The following is a 19,180-nucleotide window of genomic DNA, read 5'->3' on the forward strand; positions in this document are numbered from 1 at the left end:
TTTGATCCTATATGTACATTATTATTTTCTAACAAAAGGAGTTCAGATTGCGGTCCTTTAACTTCACCTATGATGGTTACCAATTAATGAAATTGAAACGAATCATACCAGACTGAGTTCAAATTACAATAAAGGTAAAAATAAATTAAATAGAGATTTCTTTTTATTTGCTTAGATTTATCCAATAGAATCATTAATATAGTTTATCTCAATAAATTCATCATCAAGATGCATTCAAATTGATCCGATTATACCAAAGTCAACAACTTTTGTCATGACATGTCATGGAAATTAAAGTAATAGAAAAATATCATAACAAACTAATAATTGAGTCCTAAAATTTCAACAAATTGTTCCCTATAGTCAACAATATAGCCATTTCAATCATTGTTCTTTCAATTAAGTATATGTCATTGGTCTATTTCTCACTTGATAAACTATAATTCTTGAAATATAATATTACACTTTGAAACCTAAAGTTTCATTAATATCACAAAGGTCCACTCAATTTTGTATAAAGTATCAAATTAGAAGTACGTACTACAGGAAGTCAAGATTTCAAATGGATCAATATCATAGATAAACTAATATATCAACAATGTAATATAACATCAAACGATTAAATTAATGTTTCAACAATGTGATGATATATAAAGGATATGTATTTTTTTCTTTTTGGTATTTAATTAAATAATCCAATTTGAGTGCTATTATTGATAAAAAATAAAATTAAAAGGACCACAAAATTAATGAAAAAGTTGACATTAGGACCAAAAGAAGACAAAAATTAAATTAGGAGGACTGTATCTGTACATTTATAAACAAGTCGGTCAAGGAACTAAAGTTTAGTTAAATGACACTTGAGCCCCAAAAGTACTTGAAATTACAATAACAATATGCAATGAAAGTTCCTGGATTGTAGTCTCTACCGACAAATTCGTGTGATAATTCTAGTTTCACTCTTTACTCTTCGGAATTTTTTGATGTAAATTTGATTTTAGTCGAATTTCAAGAGGAAGAATGGACGAACCTCGAGAAAAAAGGGACGACATCTTTCTTTACCATTTGACAGTTGAAAATATAAAAGTGCTTCGAGGATGTACATGGATATAGGATTATCCAAAGCATATTTTTAGACGAAGCAAGTAAATTAATCATCAAGTTTGAAAATTACTTTAATACAACATGACCACAAATCGAATTAATGAAAAAGTCGATCGAAAGCCGTTCATTGGCCTTGGGAGCTTTCTAGTTGTGGAAGCCATAATTTATCGAAGTTACTAAATAATAGTATCTTCTATATTTTTCATTAGTACACATATTGCGTAATTTAATCTATCCACCAAACTTTAAAAGGAAGAAAAATATTACCTAGTGCTTTTCAACTTTGATGGAGTTATAATAACTTGTTCAACCTTCATGTTTCTTCACTCGACTTCATTGATTATTAGCAGAGGTCGGACTTCAGAATTATTATTTTGAAGTTTAAATTTAAGATTTAGTTATTTTCAATTACTAAATTTTAAACTAAAATATCGTAAATATTATAATAAATTTCATTTTAAAAATATAAAATTTAGACGCTCCTGAAAGTCATATCCTCAAGTGAGAATGTGTTTTAGAGTCTTGACACGCATTAGTACCCACTTGCACATTAAAGAACAATGGTGCCTTTCAATTCTCAATACAGTAGGGTACATTGTCACCCACGCAGATTAAAAAATTAAAAAAATTCAAAGGATAAATCTTTAAAAAGTCAATATCAACATGCATGTTCACTATTTATTGTTGTGAAAAGAAGAAATAGAGACCATTTGCCCAATTTATTTATTTTTGATTTCCTGCTCGATATTCGGAATCTGCATCTGACTAAATTCAGATCGCATATTGTAAGGTCCATTCGCCATTCGAATGTGGCGCTCTCAATATGATTTTTTCCATATCTATGACTCGAACTCGAACTCAAACTCTTTAATTAAGGATGAATCAGTCTCACTACATCACCACAACTCACATCGGTATCATTGGCCCAATTAATAAGAAAGATGTAGGAAGTTTCCTATTACATGTGCTAAACCTAGATAAGGGTGTCCCCTCATGGGTACCCTTAAAACAAAGACACAAATTTAAGACCTGTCATTTCTACATTAAAGAAAACTCTAGAGCTTATCTGTTTTCTTTCATGTGGTACATGAAATATCGTAACTAGAATTTTATTTACGGATTCAATAAAATTTAATAACTTAGATACTTGACTCAGTAATATGTATAACAAATTCAGTAATATATGTTTTTAGCTATTGCATGATTGATTAAAATAAATTACGAAATAATTTATTCCAGTATTAATTTTTTTTCCTGAGATTATGTGAATTAAACTAAGATCTAAACAATAAGACTGCAATCCCATTATATTAACTGTACGTACGTAAAATATTCTGTCGGTGACAAATGGCCATACACTTCCAAAAAAATAAAAGAAAGAAACAAACATTAATCAACGTTGACCCATTCATAATAATAAAAAATAGATAAATAAATAATTAAACCTAGTACCAAGAGAGCCTCAACTATGATAATTGAGAGGTTGTTACTGAGCATTTCTAGTCACACCGAAAAAGAGATTAAATGACAAAGCAAGGCAATACGCATGTTAGACTCATCGCAGAGTATAGCTTACGTCCAAATATCAAATAGGGAAATAAGACACCGCCTATGAAGAAAATGAAAAGAATTCATTGTGACACCGATTGTAAGAAGACTGATTAGACTTGGCAGTATAGTGAATAAAACATTCCGCTTTAACAGGATCAGGAAAGGGCGGCACCCAAAAATTATTACATAGCCATAGATAATCTATCCTAATACAAATATTTATAAATTTACGCGTTATATATTATTATTACTACAATTATTGTTAATGTTATTTATAGTATATACTTAATTTAAACTATTAATAAACTACTAAAAAAAAGAATATAGGGTAATATATCCAACAAACACAATCCCATAATTTTCTCTTGCCCCTCTTCTTTAGGTCCACCACTTATTTTTTCTTCTTATTTTTCCCTTTATAATCCTCTCATCTTCACATTCCCAATTCCTCAAAAAAACCAATATCCCAAATAAATCTCTTTCTATTTATTTTCAAAAAATATTTGGTCATTTTTTTTATGATCAATGGCATCATCTCCTATTGATACAAGCAAAGAAATGAAATTAGAGAGATATAATAGCTATATTAGAAGATTAAATAGCACAAAATCAATTGTTGCTTCTTCTAAACTTCTTTTTAGAGTTACACTTTTAGTAGCTCTAATATTAATCTTTTTTTTCATCATAAATTACCCTCCTTTTACCTCATCGGAAAATAGTAATCCACATCATCATAATATTCACACCACCACCCATAACCTCCTCTCTTCCTCCTTCTACGGTGGAGGCGCCGCTTGGGAGAAACAAGTCCGCCACTCCTCCACTCCTCGACGTGTCAATGGTTTATCCGTATTGGTTACAGGTTAGTACGATTATATAGTTTACGCAATTTTATTTTATTTAATTTAAATCATAGATGCATGTACACATAAAAAAAATTAAATTCTGAATTCGTTTCTGATCTAGGTGCGGCTGGTTTTGTTGGTTCTCATTGCTCAATGGCATTAAAGAAACGTGGGGACGGTGTCTTGGGAATAGACAATTTTAATTCCTATTATGACCCATCATTGAAACGTGGGCGCCAAAAGTTATTGGCGCAACACGAAGTTTTTATTGTGGAAGGTGATATAAACGATGCCGAGTTGTTATCCAAACTGTTCGACATCGTTCCATTCACACATGTACTACATCTAGCCGCGCAGGCGGGAGTGCGGTACGCGATGAAAAATCCACTATCGTATGTCCAATCAAACATTGCAGGGTTTGTCAACTTATTAGAGACGGTCAAGTTAGCTAACCCTCAACCCGCGATTGTCTGGGCATCGTCCAGTTCGGTTTACGGGTTGAACACAAATGTACCATTTTCCGAAAGTCACCGTACGGATCAACCGGCTAGCCTTTACGCCGCAACGAAAAAAGCTGGTGAAGAAATTGCACATACGTATAATCATATTTACGGTCTTTCTTTAACCGCATTAAGGTTTTTTACTGTTTACGGACCGTGGGGTAGACCAGACATGGCCTATTTTTTTTTTACTAAGGACATGGTACAAGGTAAACCAATAAATGTTTATGTTACACAAGATGATAAAGAGGTGGCACGTGACTTCACGTATATCGATGACATCGTTAAAGGGTGTCTCGGGTCGTTAGACACGGCGGAGAAGAGCACCGGGAGTGGTGGCAAGAAGAAGGGTCCGGCCCAATTAAGGGTGTACAATTTAGGTAACACTTCACCAGTATCAGTAAACAAATTGGTGACAATTTTGGAGAATTTATTAAATGTTAAGGCTAAAAAAAATGTAATTAAAATGCCAAGAAATGGTGATGTACCATTTACACATGCTAATATTACATTGGCTAAAAATGATTTTGGGTATAAGCCAACCACAGATTTGTCAAGTGGATTGAGGAAGTTTGTCAAGTGGTATGTGAGTTATTATGGGATTCAATCAAAAGAAGTAGACTCATCTAATGACCATTCCCAAGATTGAGTCATGACATTCAGATCAGCTTGTGTTGTACAATTTCGATCATTGTGCTAGATACGATACATGTTATGATTACCTTCCAGGCTTCGATATCCAGTACATGTATCGGGTGATTCTGCAAGTTAAGAGGGCGAGATCTAGATGGATGAAAAGGCAAAAGGAAAGTTTTATTTTTTCGCATGTTTATATTTTTCTTGTTTTTTTAATATATACCAAGAAAAATGAGAGGAGGAAAAGGACAAGTGTAGATTATTGGTGAAGTGGGGTTTGTAATAAATGTTTTAATTAATAGTTTTTCTGTACAAAATAATAATTAGTGCAGATAAGCTTTGTCAATTATCAAGAATTGTAATGAGCTGAGATATATTTCAATGATAAAAATCAAGATTCTCTTTTATGCTTTCTTTAGCTTTATATTTATTGGTTCTCTTTTGTATAGTTTTTATATTTTAAAGATTTAAAAAGGGAAAAAAAGTCATAGATTTAAATATATTAATCTAAATAAAGTGTGTAAAAACCATGTTAAAGACAAACTAATGGTGATAATCATACTTCCTAAGAAAAAATAGTGAAGATAGGCCACATATTTTCCGATACTATATATATATAAAAAATTATTTGCATGTCTTTCTACAATTAATTAATTAGAAGCACTGTATATGAAACTGAAAACCCTAAACTCATAGGCAAATTAAGAATTTTAACTTGTTGGATTCAGCATTTAAGGTTCTTAGTACTAAACTTATTGTACTTTAAACCTACAAGTCCGGATTGGACATTCATTGAAACTTCATAAAATTTATTTATTCTTTTGCATCGAAAATACTGAACTCGATTTTCCCAGGTCTAAACACATACCCTAAACAAGATATATGACCTTCAAGAACATATATTTATACATGGGCTGGCTGGATTACTGGGCTGGGTAGGATAGTCAAGGCCCAAATAAATAGAAGCCTATGAAAGACCTTTAGGCCCATATCAACAAATTTCCTAATAATTAAGAAACTATTCATTTTGTAGTAAGTAGTAACAATGCGTGGGCTAGCCATTCTTTAGCCATGTTATTGAAAAAATAGCTGTTGTCATGAAGTTTTAAATTCCATAAACGAAACTCCATGATAATGTCCTGAAATTTCATAATGACATTTTCAAATTTCAAATATACATGCACGTTAAGAAGTTTGACAACTATAATATAACTTTGCGCCTCATAAAGTACCTCTCCTTTATTCTACTACATCTCATGATTAGCGGCAAAGTTCGAATTAAACACACGAAAAAATAAAAAAGAATTTAATATCTATCATATATACGTAAAAAGATAATATAATTTTTCAATGAATACCCTGAGTTCTAGCCAGCGCCGGAGCCAGAAATTTTATTAAGGGTATCCAAGAATAATGATGTGTGACAGTCAAAATAAAGCAAAAAAATATTGTGTTATTTGGGGTTCAAACCCTGAACTCCATTTGAATAGACACTCATTACCACTACGCCAATGGCATATTTTTTGTTAAAGGTGCCCAACTTTAAATATATATTCTTTAAATGTATAATTTGACATATGCATACAATGTAATTTTTTGATAAAGAGTGTTCAATTAGACACCCTGAGATGACTATAACTACGCCGCTGATCCTAGCTAGCTCCACCCCTACACATAGTGTTATATTCTCCCTACTAGAACTAGAAGGATCATTTAGTTGCTCCCCTCTACATGAAGAACTCAATTTTGTCATTTCAAAGATTGGAAGGTGACAAATGGACACGTGTACGGTTAGATATATAGTTAAAAATAGCCCTGAAGTGACACGTGGATGGACAAGACTGATGTTTTCACAATGGGGAAGGAACCAACCCACATGTAGATTAGGCAAAATGGCCTTTTCCTACAACTCTTCTTTCACGCTCCTATAAGCGAGTGAACCACACGCTCACAAACATCGGGTGAAAAATAAAATATATTTTTCTTACGTTGACATAATTTATCTTTAAATCAAACAGTATCCTTACTCCATGAATAAGAAACGATGAATGCACATAACACGTATTATTATAATTTACGTATGTCAGATTTTTTTTCACTCCTGAAATGAATTTTTTGACGACTCTCTCTTAGGGGTAAAAATAAATGGATCATCAAGATAGTCTTTGCAAGTAGCGTCTCCTCCTTCTTATGATTGCATCATTTCTCGTTGTTTCATTCTTTTAAGCTGATGTTTAAATTTAAAGGAACAAATGTACCCTAGATTTATCTAATATTTTTTTCCTATTAAGAGAAGAAAATACTACTAGGGGTACACAAGCTGAGAAATAAGAAAGTAAAAGTACAAAAAATAATATTCAAGATTCTTTGTATTTGGTGTAAATACCAAAAATAGAAAGTCATTTATTAAAGGTACACTTGAAGATGTATAAGTTTATATTTATTCTATACCAACAATAAAAAGCTACAAATCTTATTGATTTTGTGTTTTCTAGTGCACATTTGTTTTTTTATATAAGGAGATATTATTTTCTTTTCCTATGTATGCATTTGGTATTCACAAAACATTAGTTTAACTATTTTGAATTTGTGTTTCATCAAATTCGTTTTCATTTAAAGTTTTTTTATTTATAGGATCAAAATTTGAGACGTCTAATTAAAAAAGGAGAGTTATTATTTACCTTATTTGTTTAGGGGAAAAAGCGAATAAGGTATTTATTTCATATCATTTTTTCGAACCCATACATTATTTCTTTCTAGTTGGTCTAGATAATTTGAAGATAAATAATTAAGATTGAGTCTTTCTTCTTGAGTTGTGTTATCAAACATATTTGCGTATTGAAGAGACACATCAACTTTCTTATTCCACATTGGTGATGTGAGAAAAAAAAAAGGCACATATACAATATATCGTATTTATTCTTTAGAAAATATTATATCACAATATCACGAGTTCAATTAATCGCATTTAAGACACATCAAAATATTCACTTACTAGGAATACAAGTTTATTACACCTAAATATCCACAACTTACAATTTTGTTTTAACAAAAAAGTCACATATATAAAATGCCAAACTAATTAATTACGGCTTTTGTAAATATTTTTATTAATGTCTGCCTATTTAATGCAAAATGTGAATTGAAGCAGAAAGTAGAAACTCATGTATATTAAGGTAAAGATATAGGTCGGACGGATTTAAAAATATAAAAAAGTAAATACAAAAAAATAAACATATTATATATATGAATAAGAAAATTGATCTATTTAAAAAAAAACAAAATTAACATATTATACACCATGATTATATAAGTAGTTTTCTATCATTATATGTGCGGAGCAAGACGTTAACTTTTCTTATCTATGACAATATGTGACTAACAAAATTTAAGATATTCTGAAAGATGAGAGATATATGTTTCCTCTATTTCATATTAATTGTCCACTTTATTATAAAAGTTTTGTCCCAAATTATTTGTCAATTTTTGAGACAGTTAATTATTTATTTTTTAAAATTTACACTTACAATTAATTGTTTTGAAAGTGTAAATAAATAAGTAAAATTTCAAAAAAAATAATTTAAAGAGTAAATTATTAAAATTGTTCTTCTTATTTATAATTTCTTAAGGAGCCCGTAAAGGTAAAGTGAACAACTATTATGGAAGCTAAGTAAGTATTAAGCTTTGAAAGCATCTTGGAAAATAAATTGTTAAAACAAATTGCCACTGCAAGTTTGTTTAATTAGAGCTTTGTGATTTGCATTAAAAGAAAAGCCAATAATTTGGAAAACAAAATTTAAAGCATAAACTACCCTGAATTCTGCAAATGAGATATAATGACAATTTATTAGGAAAATTCTTGCATTTTGTTAGGTGAGTTCATGTTTATATAGTTAAAAATATTAACTATTTCAAAACATTAATTCCCAATTTATAGGAAGTTTCATAAATGTTGTTCTTGAACAAAAAAATCTTGTCTATTTTTTCAAAAGTTCATAATCAACTATAAAAATTTAGATCATACTTAGATAATACGATTTTATTTTTTGCTTTTTAAGAGTACTTCTATTATTGAGAAAAGAAATATTAAACATTTCATTATCATATGAAGGAGACACTTCCACAAAAAGTATTACTTGATTTGCTTTATTACTTTTGTCATCGTTCGTTACATAACCAAACAAAAAACTAATTTTCCCAAGCTTGAACATTTAATTATACAAGCTAAACTATAACTTTATATGTTCCATTGTCTAGTAAATGCAAGAAAATACTATTAATGAGTAGCTGAGTTTCATAAGGGAACAATACTACAAGGAATATACCAACCTCAAACATACAAATTTAAAGTTAAATTTTAATAAGCCCAACTTCATATACATATAATTAAAATTTGCAACTTTAAGTTTAGAATATTCAAATTTGAAATTTCAAACATACATGTCTAAAGTTGAAATCACATTTGACTTCATAGGTAAATGTTTGCAATTCAAATACCACAAGCAATATATCAATTATAAATACCACAAGCAATATATCAACTATAAACGTGAAGATTTGAAGTTAATTAGGTTTTATTAATCTCAACTTCAAATACGTATGATTCAAATTTGCAATTTCAAGTCTAAAATGTTTAAGTCTGAAGTTAGAGATATGGTAATTGCAACTTTAAATATATAAGACTAAAGTTTAAACGGTCAAGTATCAAGCTTAACTTTAGACCTAATCAAATGTTTGAAGTTCAAACACTACAAGCAATATACCAACTTCAAACATACAAATATGAAGCTACATTTTAGTAAATCCAACTTTAGATACGTATAACTGAAGTTACCAACTCCAAATCCTAATTTCTTTAGTTTTGCATGTATATGAAGTCAATTCTAAAACGATCAAGTATTGAAAAAGAGAAAGAGTGTATGCGAACAGTCTTAACGTAACTAGTAAAGTTGTTGTCATATAACCTAATAATCACATATTCGAGCTATGAAAGTGAGTTAAACTATGTACAATAGACCCATTCGACATGTTTGATGAATCACACCCCCCACTCACCCCATCCCCTCCACCCCCACCCTAATACCATAGATCCTCATGATTCGACGTGTTTGATGAACCACCCCCTAACCCCTCCACCTCCACCCCTACCCCCATCCCCTACCCCTCCCACCTCTACCCCCATCCCCTCCCACCTCCACCCCTCCCCCTAGTCCTCCCCCTCCCCCCCCATCCCCTCCCCCCTAGTCCTCCCCCCTCCGCCCCCCCCCCCCCCCCCCCCCCCTTTTTTTTTTTTTTCTCACAAAAACATTTCTCTGTTATTTTATATATATATATATGTGAGGCTTAGACTCTTACCTCTCTGTTTCCCTTTTTTCCCTCTTTCTCCTGGCCATTTTGCGTGCATTTCCCCCAAGCCCAGAACAGAAAAAAACAGCAAAGCAAAACCAGAAAAGGAAAAAAATAAAAATTAAAAACACAAAAAACCCAGTTTTCTCAAACCCTATTGTTCATCATCATAACAAAGAGAAAACTCAAAATACAATAGTTTTTGCTGCAAAAACCCATTCTTTCCTAATTGTTTTTCATGTTATATTGGTTGAGATCTTATCCCTCATAAAAAGGTAAAAAATAACAAATTAAGAATTAAATCTAATCTCATTGATTGTAATCTCAGCTAAAGATTTTATTTTTTTTACCCATTTGGGGTTCTTGATTTTTGAATTAAAATGGGAATTTTTGAGTTTTTTTGATGAAAAGATGAGTTTTTTGGAAAAGGGTGTTGGATTTTTCACTTTGATTCCACAAAACTGAAACAAGTTTGAGTTTTTATGTACAAATTTAGGGTTTTTGTTCTGTTCTTGGGTGCTGAATGATTGTTCTTTTGCTGGTTTTGATGGAATTTTCTAGGGCTTTCAAATCGGATCAGTGACTGGGGGAAAGCGCCAAGTAATTTTCGGGTTTGATCAGCATATTGGAACTTTCTCAGTGTTGAATTCAGCTTTTTGTTGAGTAATTTACAGCTCCAGATCGGAGGGAAAATATGGTCTTTGGTGGATATTTGAGGTTGGGAATTGAATGATAGAGATTAGGGTATGGAAGAGGACTGTATGTACTACTAGAGACCGGGAACTACTGAAGCAAAGGAAAAAGAAAAGGAGGTTTTCGAGCTTTTCAGGTGAAAAGGGGATCGCGTTTTTCGTCATTTTTTGTTTAGGCTTAATAGTGTAGGGAATGTTTATGTTATTTGCATTTGGAATTGATATGCAAGAGGTGATGTTTGTAAAGTTTTGGTTTTGCAGACAAGAAAAAGGATCAGATTTCTTTGGAAAAGGAAAATCATTTGGTTTGACATAGTTCTTGAAAGGCTTTTGTGGTGGTTTTTCGTGTTTTAACTCGGTCGTCTTAGATTTAGAGTATATTGAAAGGAGTTTCAGATTACTCTGTTGATCACATTGGGATATTTGAAGTGAAGAGCTAGTCTAATTAAGTTGGTTTTGGCTGTTGGTTGGTTTTTGGACTGATTTGAGTTAAAAGGATTAAATGGAGGTGCATTGAAGCTGGAAAGTAATGTGGGGTCATGGTGAATGGACAGAAGTCTAGTTGCTTGTTACTGGAACACTGCTGTGAGAAAGTAACTGAAGGACACTGTTTCCGAAACAGCGCCTTTTTAACTCAGAGTAGAATTCTGTGCCATGTCGCGTTGCTTTCCATTTCCACCACCAGGATATGATAAGAAGCCTAGACCAGAGGACAGGGACTTATTAAAAGAGGTTTGTTTAAGTTCTATGACAATATCATTATTGTGTTGATATGCTTTTGTTATACCAATACTGATATTTCATGACGGTTACCTTAATATAAAGGGATTTAGCTGTGATGCATGGACATATTCCGATGGATTGATTTTTTTAAAAGTAATCTTTGAAGTATGAAGGATACTTTAAACATCAGTAATGTGATTGGATTAATTTATATGGAGAAGACTCTTTTGAAGCTTTACTCAGTGATAGGGTAATATTGTTTAAAAGAGATGTATAGGGATATGCTTGTTGTTTTTTCTAGATTAGTGAGGACGTGATGCCTGATTCTTTTGTTTGGTCATGGTTTAGTCATTCCTTTTGGGTATTAAGTTTTTGATATGAAAAAAAGATTCTGGATTTAAGATGAACTTGGCTGACTAATGCAAGTAAAACCCATTGAGTTTCTTTGGATAATTGTGGAATCCATTAGTTGACATCTTAAGGGAACAGTTGTGATATGTTGCAATTATTGATCAGTCTCTTTCATCTAGAGTTGCTCATTGAGTTGTGGAAAACTCATCAGACATTGTAATTATTGTCGTTGGTGAAAAGAATACAAAATGAAGAAAAGAGAAACTTATTGATCAGTCTTATCATTAGCACATTTTGTGTGAAGAGGTACACCATGATTCTGTGTAGTGGATATTTCTGCCGTGTGATGTCTTAAAACCTTTGGAAAAATAACCTTTCTGTAGAACTTACTGAGGATATTGGGGATCGTTCCTTTTGAAGACCTTAGATTTTAGTGGAGAATGCCTTTATTTTTGTGGCAGCCAAGCAAATATATCCTCAGGTTAAATGGCGTCATTTTAGTTATTATGAGTATGACAGTTTCCTCTTCCCTTTTTTGTTTTCTCTTAAAATATTTTAAATGTGCTACTTAAGTATGAATGGGCGTATCACTGCCTGACCATTTTGCTTTGTGTAAACATGCTTTTGCACATGTTCTTTCAGTGGCAACCTGTACTATGTGTGTTTCATAGTGTCCCCCCGATATCCATGAAGAAAGGAGAAACACGAGATACTTACCTTTGTCTTAAAAAAAAGAAAGAAAGGAGAAACATGAGATTTTGAGAATGAATTGTTTGATGTTTTCTCAAGCATTTTGAGATTCAATCAGTATTAGTATCTACGAGTTAAAAACAAAGACATGTCTAAATTTACAATTTGAAGATTCTATATTTCAGATATTCCCAAGGTCTTGACTATAAATTTAGAATATTCTTAACTCCATCTCTCAAGTTGAAGAAATACTTGTTTTGAGTTTACTCAATTTGGAGCCAGATAATAATTTTCTTAGAATTTTTTCCATATAATCATTTGAGTTGAAGAAACCTCAATCTTTTGTTGAGTAAAATTATAGTCTATTTTTAAACAACTCGTTCTTTAATGAAACACCAAATTTGAAGCAATGTGTAATGCAACTGATTATCGCAGATCAATTTCATTGGTTCATCTTCTCTGCACCTCGACTCTTTGAGAAGTTGCTTTATACAGAAGCTCACATTTAGCCAGTCATTGCTTGATATTCTTTTTCTACTCTTGATCTAGCTGTTATTCTTGCCTTTTACTTTCAAGATATTAGATTACCTCCTATTAGAACATGATATAAACAGTCGATCTGAATGAAATAACACCAGAAGGCCTAATAATACTTGCATGTCTTCTATCCTCATACAAAATGGTTGTCCTGGAAAGCCTTTGTTGTTCCTTAGAATGTGAATTGTTATATCTGAACATATGCCACCTGTTTCATTTTGGGCTGTTTATTGAGTTAAAATCTGACATTAAGTGAATGATTTGGCAGAAGAGAATATGTGTGCCTCACCAAGATTAGGGTGTATATGGTTACAGATTTCATTTATCACTAGTTCCTTTCAGTATAACTTATCTGAAAACAAGAAGAGGCTTCTTTTACAATTAGTTCACCAATTCAGGCAGTCCCAAGTCCTAGAATAGGAAGTGAATTGCAAGCTTTTGCATGTGTATACTTGTTCACCTGAGGCCTTTTATTTATTAGTCTCTTGTATGATCTTAATAACTTAGACCTGTACCTAATATTCAGTGATCACCTTTCTAGAAGGTGCCCTTGTATTGCCCGAGAATTCTTTTGAAGATGGACCTAGGAAAATTGGTTCTGCGCAAATTGCACTTGCCTGTGGATGCCACAAGCTATGCTTCATGAAGCAGCCAACATTCTGACTGGTTTTGGTCAGCTTAGCTTTAGTGTGTGAGGGGAAAGAGAGCGCTCTTATCTCATGAGAAGAAGGATTTTTAGCTTCAGTAGAAAACTAAGATGCAGCAAAGTAGAGGAGGAATTCCCCTGTTCTTTTCTTTCTTAAGAGGAAGAGGGAATGAGAAGGGAGGTATAGGTTGTCTTGCTATCTGGTAACTTAACAGGGTATTGTCACATTGCAGATTGGGAGGTATCTTAATCCAACCATACAAATCATATCTTTTATACCTCATAATTCATAATGGTGCCAAGTATAGCTAGAAGCAGTTGCTAAAAAGGGAAGAAAAATAAATTCTATTAAAAGTTTCCACTCATAGTGGCGGACTATATATGCTTCATTATGAAGTTTTATTTGAGTTAAAAGGTTAAACTTTGAATCTGCAGCTAGGTTATTCAAAGAAAATTTTTTAAGTGCCCACAAGAAGTGAATAGGGTGCTACACCAGATGCTTTACCTCTCCTCCTCTCCTCCTGTATGCCCAACTGCTCATCGCATCCTTAATTGTTTCTGGCATTGTCCATTGTTTCTTAACATTAAGGACTATCCACCACAATTGACTTGCTATTTTACAGTGCATTAGTAAGTGCTTCTTGTCTTCTCCTGAACGCTTGCACTTGAAATACCATCTAACATATATTTTACTGTTCAAAAAAAGAAAGAAGGAATACCAGCTAATATACGTTATTTTCCCTTTCCTCGAGTTCTCTACCATTAGGATACCTTTTGTTGCCATCCAAGCTAACAAGCAAACCTTGGAGCTCTCAGTATCCATATTGAATGATATGGAAATCCTAGGTCATCCCTCTTATGTAGCCTGCGGTAGAATGACTTTGTCTAGAAGATGTTGTTACCTTCGGTTTTGCATTCCCTAATGTCCTGTTCCCGTTATGTTCCCAGTTCTTGTAAAATCAATGTTCCTGCACTGTTACTTTTTTTTTTTATGACAAGGGAAACCCGCAGCCGCTGCCCTTTGGGTGTGCACAGGGTAAAACCCCCGCTCCTATGCAATAGCTAGCAAACCTTCCTGCACTGTTACTTCATCCTTCCCAATATTAATGACAAGATGGTAATCTGGAGCAACTAGATGAGTTAAGGATGTTTCCCATTCAGGGGTAGAAAATTTTCGAGAAGTTTTGAAACTTATGGAGATCCCTTCCATGTCAATAGAGATTGTAATTATCTGTGCAGTTGAAGGACAATTAAAAAGCATGGAGTGTGTTTACTTTATAGGAGGGTGTAGTAACATGTAGGATTCAAAATTTATTTTTGCTAAACAAAGGTGGTAATTGATAACACGCCGGTGATGGAAAATGGATCAACTTATTGTGTATTGTCAGAAACCACTACATCTTATTTCTTAGCATACTCTAATGTCAAAGCAGTTTGACCATTTTAGCAGTCGTGTAACTGGCGTCCCATGTTAGTGGAAGCAATGAACTGGCCTTGAATGCCTGTTCCTTGTTCACGAGGGCTAACAAACTTCCTCTATATTGAGGTGATCTGGCATTTATTTCTCAGATGAGCCAGAGATTCAACTCTTCAGTTGTTAATTATGTGCATTTTAGTGATGTAAATTGGGAAGTTGAGATGTTGCTTGTTCCCTTTTTACCCAAGGTTGTTAAGTTGTGATTCTTGAGGATATAGAAGCTTGTTTTAGTGTGTGAACTACATAGAGCTGGAAAAAAGTGTTGGGAGTTTGTTGTTGACTTGTCTTGTGTTGGAGGATGATACGTTTTTATCATTGATTTTCTTCTCTTTTGGTTTTATTTGGCTACCATTGACCATCCCAAAACATAAAATTTTCAGTTGTAGGTCTTTGCCTAACTTTCACTGCTTTCCAAATTGTTCGTGTGCTTGTTACTATTTTTTCAATGTAATTACATGCCATTGTTTAGTGGTTTTGCTTTCTTATTACTAATTTAACATTATATGGCTACGTATTCTTTCTCATTTGCTCTAATGAAGGTTAGTGGTTCTAAACCAGTGTTGGTACTTTTCCTAGGCAACTACTGCAATTTCCTTAGTGCTCTCATGTGTTTATGCTCGAGTAGCCTATATTTAGGATTTCATCTGAACTCCTAAATCTGATTATTACCAAGTTTGGTGCTTTTACTCGGTTTCTAGAATTTAATTTCTTGCCTCAGGTTTCTTCATTTATTGATATAGAATTGCCATTATTTCCTGTTCTGTAGGAGAAACGGAAAGAGAAAAAACATAAAAAGGAAAAGGACAAAGATAAGAAAGAAGGTAAAGAAAAAAGGGATAAAGACAGAAGTGATGGGAAACACAGAGAAAAGGACAAAAAGGATAAACACCGGGACAAGAAGGAAAAACACAAGGACAAAAAGAAGGACAAGGATAAGGATAAAGAGAGAAGCGACATCTCTGAAGAGGCAAAAGTTGCTGTTCCACCTGGGGCTTCTAGCGGACAGAAGCTTCCTAGTGGAGACGAACATTTCAAAAATGAAAGCATCAACTCACAGGAAGCGAAATTCCATGATCAGTCTCATGGCCAGCTTGCTGAAAAGCTCTTTAAATCCAGCCTCCCCATTGTTGAGACAGAGGAGTCAAAATATGTGCAGGATTTGGCTAGGAGGCTTAGAGATGACCAGAATGGCGCAGTCAGTCAGTTGGCTGAGAGATTTCCAGTTGAGTCGAAAAGGGATGCGAAGTCAAACAGTATGTATATCAAGGATTCGGGTAATTTGGCTAGAGAAAAGGAAAAGAACAAGGAGAGAAGTGATTTTAGCAACAAGATGGATGGACATCAAGTCAGAGTTGAACCGAGAATTGGTGCTAATGCAAAACTTCCGAGCTTTTCAGAGATGGAAAATAGAAACTTTCATGGATTGCTACCACCATTGGAAGAGAATGTTGAGAACAGGAGACAGGACAAAGAGAAATCCAAAGGAAGACGAGATGACAAACCAAGAGACAAGAAGAAGAAAAAAGAAAAGGATGCGAAAAGTCATGGAAAGGATAAAGAAAAGAAAAAGGAAGAGAAGGGGAAGGACAAAAGTGCACACAAGAAAAGTGAAAAGGATAAATCAAAGGACATCAATCAAAGCACTTCTCTCAGTGTTAGTAACACCAACCACCAAGTTCCAGTTGTACTCAAGGATACCATTGCTGGAGTCACAGAGGGAAATCACAGAAAAAGAAAGGATATTGAAACAAACGGTTTCTTGCATGGTGAGTGAACAAAAAATTTAGCATCTGCTATTTTATCGAATACTATATTGCTTTATCCTCTATTGATAGTAGGAAAGCTCTGCAAGTGTGTATATGATTTGTTTCTTATGTTTTTGGCTGTAGCTGTCTGTTAGGTAATTGGTAAGCACTGTTTTCAACATTTTTTTATAAAATTGAATCTAGCATGTTCAGCTTTGATTGTTCTTTGGGTTTGACTGATTAGTGTTGCTTGTTTTCTGTTCCAATGTACAGAGAATGAAGTCAGGCCTGCTAAATTGCTGCGGCCCTCATCCTCTCATCAGCCCACACTGAATGGAAAGAGATTAGAGAATCACCAAAAAGCAGTCATGTTATCTTCCAACAAACAAGGTGTTGTCACCAATATTCAGGTGATAAACAAGGAGCAGAGTCTCAATGGTACAAGTAAGTTGTCCAACAAGCACGGAGTTGGCACTGATATTGAGATGGGAAACATGGAAACTCACAAAAAAACAGACATGTTATCTTCCCACAGAGAAGGTGTTGCCACCGTCACTCAGGTGATAAACAAGGAGAAGAGTCTCAATGGTACATTTAAGTTATCCAACAAGAACGGAGTTGCCACTGATATTGAGATGGCAAACATGGAGACTCACCAAAAAACAGACATGTTATCTTCCCACAAACAAGGTGTTACTACCGATATTCAGGTGATAAACAAGGAGCAGAGTCTCAATGGTACAATTAAGTTTTCCAACAAGCACAGAGTTGCCACTGATATTGAGATGGGAAACAAGGAGCGTGGGGTTAATGGTACAATTAAGTTACCCAACAAGCACGGAGTTGCCACTGATATCGAGGTTGGAAACAGGGAGCGCAGGGTCAATGGTACAATTAAAGGTCAGCCATTAACTATGTCTAAACGAAAGACATTGGCTCAATCTAAACCAAAGGCTTCTTCCATGTCTCCTGGTGCTGATCATATTGCTCAAGCGTCTAAAAGACCTCCTCATCCCGATTCCAAGTATCTGAACCAGATACTCTCAGTTCCCAAGATGGACGAGTGGTCTGGATTTTATGACCAGGAATGGTTGCTTGGAAGCAAGAGTACTCTGGTTAGGAAACCCGACGTGTGTCTTGATGAAGTTAAGGACCATCAGGTATGGTCAGAAGCTTTGCAAATAGACTCTGCTGATGTTTTTGCTCTCCCATACGTAATACCTTATTGACTGCTGTTGACATGATGAGTTTCCAAGGACCAAGCTAAGCTATTTGGCTCGGAGATGCCCATGCTGGGCTCTCGATTGGATTCTTTCTCACTTCCTACTCTGATGGCTGCTTCTAGTTCTGATATTGACTCAAGAGTTAGGTACATCAATCACCATTGCTGTTCTTTTTCGCCGGCTTGACACAGAAGCCATTTGTTGCCATGTACTTGAACATTTAACTGTTACAGCCCCAGATGAAACTAACCTTTGTGTGTAGGAAGTTGCATGCATAAAAGCTTAGATGCCATTCTAATTGTGAGTGTAAACAAACTAGTACTTGTGGTCTTTACAACTCCACACAAATTTTGATTTTGTAATATAGAACTCTGCTACATTGTAAGATAAGAGGGGGGCAAAAGGAAGAAAAAAAGAAGAAGTAGCAGCTGAATTCATTTTAATTTATTCACTTAGCTCCCATTTTTGTCTATTATCCATATTTATCACTTCCTGATTAACAAAAATAGTATTAAAAACTGTCATTTAAAGGTGTTGCTAAATTTTCTAAGAGCAAAACTTTTTGAAGTCTCATGCCCCAAAAAAGAGCATAAAAATACTTGGCGATAAGAAACAATTTAACTTATATACACTAATAATAATAAATAAATACCTCACAATGAGATTAATTATAAAAACAATCCAACGATAACCTTCACAATAGAGTAAGATTTGTAACCTTACAAATAAAACAGATAGCTGACAAAATAAGAAAAACAATTAATTTGATCATATAAAATTATTTACGCTATCAATGAACATTTAGTATTTAGTTTTTAATTAGGGGGTCAATTTACATGAATTAGATAACCTTTTAGTTTTTCTGGTGTGTTAGCCATGAATGTTTTGGTGATACGGCTTCGAGATGGTTCCTTTGCGAAACCTTCATAAAAACCCTCCGTAGGGAGTTGGGGAATCAACATGTACAATCTCACCATTTTAAGAGTCTATTTTGGGCATTTAGGGCCTAGAGGCCAATTTATAAAAATTAGGCAATTTTCTCAATTTTTCGCGTGTGTTAACCCATGAATATTTTGGTGATATGGTTTCCAGACGATTTCTTTGTGAAACCTTT

The 19,180-nt window shown here is 33.8% G+C and overlaps 3 protein-coding genes across 4 annotated transcripts in view; 2 read left to right on the forward strand and 1 right to left on the reverse strand.

The window, feature by feature from the left end:
• LOC125828662 (rho GDP-dissociation inhibitor 1-like) overlaps positions 1-19,180 on the reverse strand; it is a 192,250-nt gene that overhangs the window by 169,428 nt on the left and 3,642 nt on the right. The window lies entirely within an intron of this gene.
• LOC125828657 (UDP-glucuronate 4-epimerase 6-like) lies at positions 3,110-5,048 on the forward strand. The gene is made up of 2 exons (XM_049507983.1): positions 3,110-3,517; positions 3,622-5,048. Exons 1-2 carry the CDS (start codon positions 3,181-3,183, stop codon positions 4,647-4,649), a joined length of 1,365 nt encoding a protein of 454 aa, XP_049363940.1. The 5' UTR covers positions 3,110-3,180; the 3' UTR covers positions 4,650-5,048.
• Positions 10,010-18,514, forward strand: LOC125828649 (uncharacterized). 2 transcript variants are annotated; one of them, XM_049507975.1, is made up of 5 exons: positions 10,010-10,257; positions 10,544-10,811; positions 10,936-11,406; positions 15,865-16,864; positions 17,117-18,514. In XM_049507975.1, the coding sequence occupies exons 3-5, from the start codon at positions 11,329-11,331 to the stop codon at positions 18,070-18,072; spliced, it is 2,034 nt and encodes a 677-aa protein (XP_049363932.1). In that variant the 5' UTR covers positions 10,010-10,257; positions 10,544-10,811; positions 10,936-11,328; the 3' UTR covers positions 18,073-18,514. The 2 variants fall into 2 exon arrangements, with proteins under 2 accessions (XP_049363932.1, XP_049363931.1); XM_049507974.1 differs by having other exon boundaries at positions 10,544-11,406.

This window comes from Solanum verrucosum, unplaced genomic scaffold, assembly GCF_900185275.1.
Source record: "Solanum verrucosum unplaced genomic scaffold, falcon-dt-bn FXZP01000273.1, whole genome shotgun sequence".
NCBI classification, from domain to species: Eukaryota; Viridiplantae; Streptophyta; class Magnoliopsida; order Solanales; family Solanaceae; genus Solanum; species Solanum verrucosum.

Bases quoted from the DNA above. Each gene is read 5' to 3' on its own strand.
- LOC125828657 (XM_049507983.1), top strand. From the start codon at position 3,181: ATGGCATCATCTCCTATTGATACAAGCAAAGAAATGAAATTAGAGAGA. The intron at 3,518-3,621 runs GTTAGTACGATT...TTTCTGATCTAG, and splicing joins TTTATCCGTATTGGTTACAG to GTGCGGCTGGTTTTGTTGGT.
- LOC125828649 (XM_049507974.1), top strand. From the start codon at position 11,329: ATGTCGCGTTGCTTTCCATTTCCACCACCAGGATATGATAAGAAGCCT. The intron at 11,407-15,864 runs GTTTGTTTAAGT...CCTGTTCTGTAG, and splicing joins ACAGGGACTTATTAAAAGAG to GAGAAACGGAAAGAGAAAAA. The intron at 16,865-17,116 runs GTGAGTGAACAA...TCCAATGTACAG, and splicing joins AACAAACGGTTTCTTGCATG to AGAATGAAGTCAGGCCTGCT.